This window comes from Oncorhynchus keta, chromosome 2 (assembly GCF_023373465.1).
Source record: "Oncorhynchus keta strain PuntledgeMale-10-30-2019 chromosome 2, Oket_V2, whole genome shotgun sequence".
NCBI lineage: Eukaryota > Metazoa > Chordata > Actinopteri > Salmoniformes > Salmonidae > Oncorhynchus > Oncorhynchus keta.
This window is the reverse complement of record NC_068422.1, coordinates 70,100,248-70,109,909: the sequence shown is the minus strand read 5'-3', so window position 1 is coordinate 70,109,909 and position 9,662 is coordinate 70,100,248. Positions and strand designations below refer to the sequence as shown.

Genomic DNA, 9,662 nt, shown 5'->3' with positions numbered 1-9,662 from the left:
AATCTGAGAAAGGACTGCATTTCTAATTCAAGAACCTCCTAAAGTATCCCAAAGGAGAGACCCATAATGGGCTAAAATACCACTTGTTTTCATTGCCAGGGGATTGCCATTTAGAGAGGAACAAGGCAATGTGTGTTCCGAAGGGAAATAGATAATTCCCTCATTTGTGCATACAGACATCCGGGGAAAAATAGCAATTCAGGTATTCCTAGCAGAAGGTAAACGTGTGTATGTTTTTTTATTGGCCATGAAGCTCAAATTTATGAAAATGCTAGGATTTATATGCCTCAAAATCATCCAGGAAATTGAATGTACTGTGTGTGACGTCATCTAGGAGCGCCACTGGGTTTTCGTCTGCTGGCCTCCGATATGGGCTCGACTAATCAGCATTGATTTCATCCACATTTCCTTATCATATTAACTGTTCCGAAAGCGTAAGGCAGTTGAGGAATATCCACAATGATATTTGGAGGTAAGTGCACGAGAAGACAGGAAGTAGTGGCGTTTGGAGATATTATATTTGAACGATAATAACAGGTGATAAATGGCTATTCAGCTAACTAGCTAGCCATTACTAGTGTTCGCTGATGTCCAGCCATAAATTCTGACGTTGCCTGGCCTTCTCAATTCACCATTATTTTGATTCCACGAAAGTTAACTTTTCTAACTATGCCCACAACCGTAGGTAATTGTCATCCAATTATTTGATAATGACTATTCTCAATCTTGTATGAATGACATGAGGAAACACCCAACCAGATTGCTACTTTTGACTCTCATCCAAACTCAAATTTCAGTTTTAGCCAGAGAACTAGCAAGAGAGCTTAATCAATTTGATATCAGATAGTGCAGTTTGTCCAATGTTCTACGTTGCGAATAAAAAACATTATCTATGCTTTGGAGCATTGCTCCTATTCAAAGAAGATGAAAACAGCATATTTCACCAAATAGGCCTACTGTAGCGAATAACGCAACATTTCTTAATGGACATATAGACTATATTCGGGGGAAATGTTTGCACTAAATTTATGAAAATATCAAGCACCCTGCTGTCTTTCGCTCCTCTGCACGTAGAAAGTGAGCCATGTGATGTGAATGTGGGTCATTTAAGACGTTTATATAAGGTTTTATAAAGAATGGGAGGATATGTGTGGGTGGAAGAGGGTTGTTGTGTAGGTGTTTGTGCATGCCTGGGTGTTTTTAACAGCCTCAAATCTGTCTTCACCCGTACGTTTCCCTCCCATGGCTTCCAACTAATAATCCAATTGACTGTGGAGAAAATACACAGCAGTGTCATGGGACGAGACAATATAATTAGGCAAGCTGAAAAAAGGGTTCTGAATAATCTGAAAGAATTGCTGGTTGTGGCAGCTGAGGTGTAGAGAAGTCTCTCCATTACTCTCCTACTCACTCTCCCTATCTCTTGTGTGCTGTGATTCACTATGCCATACAGTTCAGCAAGTAACAACTTGTTGCCATGGGGAGAAAGCAATATGGCACAGACCATAAAATGAGCTGAAGTGTGTGCCTAATCTTTATGGTGCTGTTGGTTTTCTCACCTCCTGTCATCACACGGAGGCCTAATTAGTCAATGAAATAATATCCAGAGTTAAAAGCTGCAATATGTAACTTTTTGGGCGACCTGACCAAATTCACATAGAAGTGTGATATAGATCTGTGATTCTCATTGAAAGCAAGTCTTAAGAGGTGGTAGATGTGTTCTATGTGCACTATTTCTAGTCCAATGTTATTGGTCAATGTTATGGTTAGCAGATGTTATTGCAAGTATAGAGAAATGCTTGTAATGCTTTATCGTCCCTAAAGTTTTGTTTTTGCATATTTTAATTTTGGTTATAGAAACTATACTTCAAAGCGGTTAGAAGATAGTGATTCTCTAAACTATACTTGCATGTTATGTCACCAAACTGAAATCAGGCAAACTATTAGAATTTTAGCAACCAGGAAGTGGCGGAGCGATTTCCGCATGGTGCATCTTTAACTGAAATTCAGTTAATTTGGTTTGTTTGTGTCCATTTTGTGGATCTCCTGTGCCTAGGTCTGGAAACACAAGTTTCCTTTCATCTACTTTCTCTCTCAAACATCTTGGCACTCTAAGCCTGGCTTGTGACGTGGGTCCAGTATGTGTTGATGTAGTATGTTAAGGTGAATCCTTGGGGTCGTCTGACGGCTGGTCACACAGTCTCTCTCTGTGTTTCTAGGTGAGACGGTGGACGAGGTCAGCTTCAGGTTCTCAGAGCTGGTTCCTGTGGTGCTGATTGCCTGGCTGACAGGCTCCACTCCCCGTGCTGCACAATAAAGAGCCTTTCAAGCCCAGACAAGACTACAGGGCACCGCCATGAAGCCAGGTCACGAGCGCAATCAGGAGTGCCTGCCTCCCAAGAAGAGGGATCTCAACAACAGCACCAGTAGTAGTAGTGCGGGAGGAGGGGCAGGAAGTGGGGTGGGGGGGGAAGTGGCCACTCAGAGCTCAGGGGTCAGTAGTGACACTCAGGGAGGAGGCACAGCAGAAGAGTGGCTGCGTGCCCAGCCTGGTCTACACTATGGAGTAGAGAGTGCTGAGGGCCTCCAAGGGCTGCCCGTTGACCAGTACAGCATGCTCTATAGGGTGGCTCTCCCCTCTGTCTCCTACTCCCAGACCAGTCTACACCCAGTGTTAAGCCATATCTCTCCAGCTTACACTGTCCCCTCATCTCTCCTACAGCATCATCCAGGGATCTCCTATCCCCCTCTAGGCTATGCCCAGATCCCCCACTCCTCTTTCCAGTTTGTCTCCCCATACGGTGCAGTCCCTTATGCAGTCCCCCCTGGCTTTGTCCCCAGCTCCCTGATCTCTCCCTCGGGCACCCTCTCCCAGCCCCACCTGGTCCCCTACCAGTCAGTCATCCAGGAGGGGGTGGTCTCCCCTCCTACCCAGACCCATGTATCTGCCCATGCCTTTGCCAAAGTGGGGTCGTCCGGAGGTGTCCCGCTAATGCTGACCTCGGAGCAGGCTGCCCAGCACCAGCAGCACCTGGGTGCGCTGCCTGCCGCAGAGCTCAGTCCTCGGGGAGTGCCAGTCTTTTACCACTCTCGGGGAACCAGGGCTGCACCTGCCCCCTGGGACCCCTACAGCGGGGAGCAGGAGACAGACGGGCATAGGGAGGTGAATGGAGGGGAGAGGGAGCAGGCAGCCAGGGAGATGCTCCAGGACTCAGTCTACAATGCCAGGAATGCACGGCTGCTGCAGGCAGCATCTGCCTCTGCAGCACTGGAGCATGCACAGGACAGAAGCCTGAAGAGCCGCAGGCTGGACGAGAGGGCATCGCCTGGGCAGCGCAGCACCCCAGACACTGACCTGGAGGTAAGACTTGAGGTTTTGTTGTAATTACTTACACGCATGTATTTACTCATTTTAATTTATTTAAAATCTACTCCAAGTCAGATAAATGTTTTATTTTCAATTTTCAAATAAGGAGTTTTGATATGAATTGTCCAAAATTCTGATTTTATTTAGTGCACTTGACTTTTTATAGTGTCTGCTGTGGCACAATATCCATGTTCCCCTCCACTTCCTTCCTTTATTACTTGAGGGTGTGCTGATCATTGGGCAACCAGTCACATCCACACACTGCCTGCTGCTTCTAGGAAAGACTAAAAATGCTCTTGTTTGTGGTCTCGACTAGAGTTGATAGGAAACCACTGCTTTCTGAGGCTTAATAATGGTGGTTGAGAGGAGGTACAAGAGGACAAAACTTAAGTCTTTTTTTCCCTTTTTCTCAGACACAACATTTTACTAGATTTAAAGATAAAAAGGTTGATTGATTGAAATGTGTTAATAAGATTAATCTTTTGTCATCCTCAAGGTTCAGCAGGTCGTTGGTCGCCTAGCCTCTCCTGTCCAAGGTGTGAGTGGAGGCCGCAAAGAGGTGTCCTTTGGTCCCCTGAACCTATCCCAGGGCTCTCAGAGAGGCAGAGAGGCTCATGGGGAGGCAGGGGAGAGTGCTGGCCGGACAGGGTACACGATCCACCCTGCGGTGTATGGAGACCCCCGAGTGATGGCTCATCAACAGCAGGCAGGGCAGCCAGGCCACGCTGTCATCTTGGCCAATGGACAGACAGTCCTGGTGCCCTTAGATTATCACCACCTCCCCCACCAACATCAACAACCACCCCAGCACTACCCCAGCCAAACCAATGATGACACCTCTGCTGTCACCATGGCCTCTCCCACCCCCTACTCTAAAGCCTCTGAATCTCCAGCCAGAGTGTGCCTCCCAGACAGGGCTGTGGTGGAGCTGGCTGCCGTGGAGCAGCCCCCCCAGCAGCCTTTTTCTGTCCCAGTCACGGCAGCCCTCACGCAGGCCCCGGCCCCGACCACTGCCCCCTCCAATCCCTCCCATTTCATGAAGGGGGCCATCATCCAGCTGGCCACGGGGGAGCTGAAGCGTGTGGAGGACCTGCAGACTCAGGACTTTGTGCGGAGTGCTGAGGTGAGCGGGGGGCTGAAGATCGACTCCAGCATGGTGGTGGACATCAGGACCAGCCAGCAGAGACCCGGCCTGGTGGTGCTGCACTTCACAGTGGGCGAGCAGCAGAGCAAGGTGACCATCGACGTGCCCCCGGAGCACCCCTTCTTTGTGTTTGGCCAGGGCTGGTCCTCCTGCAGCCCAGAGCGCACGGCCCAGCTTTATGGCCTGGCCTGCCACCACCTGCAGGTAGGAGACGTGTGTGTGTCCATCACTCTGCAGCAGCCGCCCGAGCAACAGAAACAGCAACAGCAACAGCAACAACAACAACAACAACAGCAGCAGCAGAACCAAGCCAGGACTTCCACCAAAGCCAACTCCACATCAGGGGCCATCGGCCAGTCCATGGGGCCCCCTGCCCCCCAGCAGCCCAGGCCACAGCCTCACTTCAGGATGGAACGCGTCCACAGAGAGAGGGAGAGGGGGGATAAAGAGGAGCCCATGCAACTAGGGGGTGTTGGGCAGAGTGAGATGCCTACCAGACCAAATAGGACTTCAGCAGAGCAAACTAGGAGCCAGAGCAGTTACTATTTGCACACGGAGGGTTCTGCTCGCCCAGGGGCGGGGGTGGGAGTGGTGTCGACAGTGTTGAGCGCGTCTCAGAGGCGCTGGTCCGCCCCCGGCCTTCAGAGATGCATGAAGGTGGAGGAAGGGGTGCACCCTCAGTTGGGCTCCTCTCGACCCACCTTCATCCCACAGGAGGTCAAACTGTCCATTGAGGGGCGCTCTAACGCTGGGAAGTAGCACCAACCACAGCAGTCCACACCACAGAAGAGACTGTCAGAGGAGCGAAAGCAGCAGAGAGGGAGAAAGGGGATAAATAGTGGAAATGTAGCCTCAGAATGTTTAATATTTTGCACACCTAATAAGATTACAAGCTCTTTGTTTTCAGAGGAACTACCTGGTCTGGTGTCTGGTCAGGTCTACTCTATTTGGTAGTCAGTCGGTCAGGACAGCTCCTGGTCCAGTGATCAGGAGATTGGGTCTCTGCTCTGCCAGGCTGACAGGGAGCGGATGCAGAAGCAGGGAGTGTATGTAGCTGGTGAATTGCCTACCAAAGTCCTCAGACTGCATCTTCCTTCATCCCTACCAACCCCTCAGAACCATCCTTATCAGAGGTGAACCAACCCTCAGAACCATCCTTATCACAGGTGATCGCATTCACTGGACGTTCTCTCTTCTTTGACCAAACCATCTCTGGAAACCCAAGACTGGGGAGAATATGTAGCCCATGTCTGGTAAACAGACACCGGGTCTGACAGTGACAAGAACATAGCTATCCTATTATGCTCTGTCTCCCCCACATTTCTATTTTGGTCTGTTACCTTCAAAAGCGTTCTCCAAAAAGACTAAAGGTGCACTTGCGGAGCTGAATTGCTGGCATCGGCACATAGATGCTTTTCCCTCCAATGATGTTGGTTCTCTTGATGCAGACTCTTGACGTGTCATCGTCACTTAGTGTGCTTCTCTAGTAGGAGCAGAGGACTTCTACCAAAGCACAGACACTCTCCCTCGTCTCCCTGCCTCTCCTCGTAGGGCCCAGTCTGCTGAGAGAGGGTCTGAGAGGAGGGTAGGCAGCCTTAGAGGTCTTTCAATCAGCTCCTTCAATCAACTAATCAGAACCTAGGAGACCGCTCACTCCTTTCGTAATGCACAAACCACACTTCCCCGTTTTTCATTTTACACCCCAACCCCACTTTGTGCCACGGTTACATGTCAGTTTTCCCTTCGAAAGAAACCAAAAGAGATCATGCATTCCAGTATCCTAGTGATTATCATAGTGACCACAACACTCATCTTCCTGAATGCAGCCCTCCCTGCCTGCTACACTTCTCAGCATTCCTCTGAATGGTGACTGTTTACTGTCATTGTATTAGTAGACACCACTACTGGAGGCACGGGCTGGTCTCCACCAATGTCACCTGTGGGATTGATGCCTGCATGGAGCAGTACTGGCTGAGAGAGTGAAACCTCTCCATAGAGTCATGTTGGCTCTCTCAGTACAGCAGCCCCTGGGCCTATGAGGGGGAATCCTGTGTGTGTTGGAGGGGATTGAGTTGGCCCTGCTTCATACATTTTTCACACTATTGTCCCAACACAAACTGAGGGGGGGGATCTTTTGGCTTGCTTTCCAGTGAATATAATTGGTTTAAGGTAACCCTGCCATTTTCCAGCCTGTTTTACGTTGTTCATGGCTAGCTAAACTATGTGCCTCTGCTCGTTTAAAAGCAGGATGGCACTACATATGTTATCTGGCCAGGTCAGCTTACACGACTGTGTGAAATGGGTATATGAGACCAGTCAATCCTTGCTCAGTTACCAAAATGAAAGCAATAGTGTATTTTCTGTTTATTTGGGGTTTTCTGTATATTTTGTTATTGTTTTTATATAAATATACAGCTTGTGTATCAGACCTAATACTATCTTTAACCCTGACCTGAAACGTTCCTGCTTTTCAAAGGTGATGCACAATTTGGCTCTGAAATGTTTTGATCTTTGTTATTACAGATTCACAATCAAAGCATGCCTTTTTAAATGATTTTTATTTCAAAAACCAGGCATTTATTCTGAAGAGAATAGTCTCCTTTTTGATGGACTGGAGGTTCGGGCTCTGATCCTCACTGATAGTATTCGTTCTGGTTTTATATGGTTACCCTATATAGTTACTCTATATGGTTTTATTCAAGTGCATCTCCAAGAGAGGCTTGACTCCAAATCAGTGGTGAGCATCTTAACTCTCCTCTGTTTTGTCCTCTCCATTGTCTTTTAATCTACTTGTGTACATGTCGAATTGTTTTATTCTGTCCATGGCAATATTATTTCCAGTGGACCTTAAGATTGTCTTGTATTGCACATAGAAAACTTCACCTGTTGATTCACACTGACCTTGTAATGGGAATCACAAATAGTTTCTTATTTTTATTTTTTATGAAGGGAAAATGTTTTTGTAGCTATTACATTTTTTTGAAGTGTTCTTAAGGTAGTTTTGGCAATAGAGAAACTGACTTGCATGGTTGACACTGTTTACAAATTAGCCAAGAAAAAATGCTGCAGTTTACTTTTTCGGACACAGATTTTAGTCACAGAAACTTCAAGTGGATGATATCAAGATGAAGTGCAATTAGAGCAGATGCAACAATCACACAGACATTTAGTTTGATAAGTCATTCCATAAAGCAGACAGACATTTAGTTTGATATGTCATTCCATAAAGCAGACAGACATTTAGTTTGATATGTCATTCCATGAAGCAGACAGATATTTAGTTTGATATGTCATTCCATAAAGCAGACAGATATTTAGTTTGATAAGTCATTCCATAAAGCAGACAGACATTTAGTTTGATATGTCATTCCATAAAGCAGACAGACATTTAGTTTGATAAGTCATTCCATAAAGCAGACAGACATTTAGTTTGATAAGTCATTCCATAAAGCAGACAGACATTTAGTTTGATATGTCATTCCATAAAGCAGACAGACATTTAGTTTGATATGTCATTCCATGAAGCAGACAGATATTTAGTTTGATATGTCATTCCATAAAGCAGACAGATATTTAGTTTGATAAGTCATTCCATAAAGCAGACAGATATTTAGTTTGATAAGTCATTCCATAAAGCAGACAGACATTTAGTTTGATATGTCATTCCATGAAGCAGACAGATATTTAGTTTGATATGTCATTCCATAAAGCAGACAGCCATTTAGTTTGATAAGTCATTCCATAAAGCAGACAGCCATTTAGTTTGATAAGTCATTCCATAAAGCAGACAGACATTTAGTTTGATAAGTCATTCCATAAAGCAGACAGACATTTAGTTTGATATGTCATTCCATGAAGCAGACAGATATTTAGTTTGATATGTCATTCCATAAAGCAGACAGCCATTTAGTTTGATAAGTCATTCCATAAAGCAGACAGACATTTAGTTTGATAAGTCATTCCATAAAGCAAACAGACATTTAGTTTGACAAGTCATTCCATAAAGCAAACAGACATTTAGTTTGATAAGTCATTCCATAAAGCAGACAGACATTTAGTTTGATAAGTCATTCCATAAAGCAGACAGTCATTTAGTTTGATAAGTCATTCCATAAAGCAGACAGTCATTTAGTTTGATAAGTCATTCCATAAAGCAGACAGACATTTAGTTTGATAAGTCATTCCATAAAGCAGACAGACATTTAGTTTGATAAGTCATTCCATAAAGCAGACAGACATTTAGTTTGATATGTCATTCCATAAAGCAGACAGACATTTAGTTTGATATGTCATTCCATGAAGCAGACAGATATTTAGTTTGATATGTCATTCCATAAAGCAGACAGCCATTTAGTTTGATAAGTCATTCCATAAAGCAGACAGACATTTAGTTTGTTAAGTCATTCCATAAAGCAAACAGACATTTAGTTTGACAAGTCATTCCATAAAGCAAACAGACATTTAGTTTGATAAGTCATTCCATAAAGCAAACAGACATTTAGTTTGATAAGTCATTCCATAAAGCATCATTTAGTTTGATAAGTCATTCCATAAAGCAGACAGACATTTAGTTTGATAAGTCATTCCATAAAGCAGACAGACATTTAGTTTGATAAGTCATTCCATAAAGCAAACAGACATTTAGTTTGATAAGTCATTCCATAAAGCAACAGACATTTAGTTTGATAAGTCATTCCATAAAGCAGACAGACATTTAGTTTGATAAGTCATTCCATAAAGCAGACAGACATTTAGTTTGATATGTCATTCCATGAAGCAGACAGATATTTAGTTTGATATGTCATTCCATAAAGCAGACAGCCATTTAGTTTGATAAGTCATTCCATAAAGCAGACAGACATTTAGTTTGATAAGTCATTCCATAAAGCAGACCGACATTTAGTTTGATATGTCATTCCATAAAGCAGACAGACATTCCACTTAGCTTATGGTAATTCCGTTTTTCTTTTTATCTTCTAAAATGTCTTCACTGTTAATCCTCTTGTCAGAAAGACATTTCACCTCAGTTATGTCTAGTTTTAATGTCTCTGGTCACTTCTGAACCGATAGTCCTTGTCTGCAAATAATGTGTATTTGTTTTGATATCACCTGTGTCACATGATGTGCTCCAACACAGATCCAAGCATTAAT

The 9,662-nt window shown here is 44.6% G+C and overlaps 1 protein-coding gene across 1 annotated transcript; it reads left to right on the top strand.

Annotated features, from left to right (window-relative positions):
* Positions 1-266: 266 nt before the first annotated feature.
* LOC118359459 (ataxin-1-like) lies at positions 267-9,031 on the top strand. The gene is made up of 3 exons (XM_035737980.2): positions 267-472; positions 2,220-3,361; positions 3,864-9,031. The coding sequence occupies exons 2-3, from the start codon at positions 2,357-2,359 to the stop codon at positions 5,268-5,270; spliced, it is 2,412 nt and encodes an 803-aa protein (XP_035593873.1). The 5' UTR covers positions 267-472; positions 2,220-2,356; the 3' UTR covers positions 5,271-9,031.
* Positions 9,032-9,662: the final 631 nt, after the last annotated feature.

What these genes read in the sequence shown, in the direction of transcription:
- LOC118359459 (XM_035737980.2), top strand. Translation starts at nt 2,357, where the DNA reads ATGAAGCCAGGTCACGAGCGCAATCAGGAGTGCCTGCCTCCCAAGAAG. An exon ending in CCCCAGACACTGACCTGGAG is followed by an intron (nt 3,362 to 3,863) that starts GTAAGACTTGAG and finishes GTCATCCTCAAG; the next exon opens with GTTCAGCAGGTCGTTGGTCG.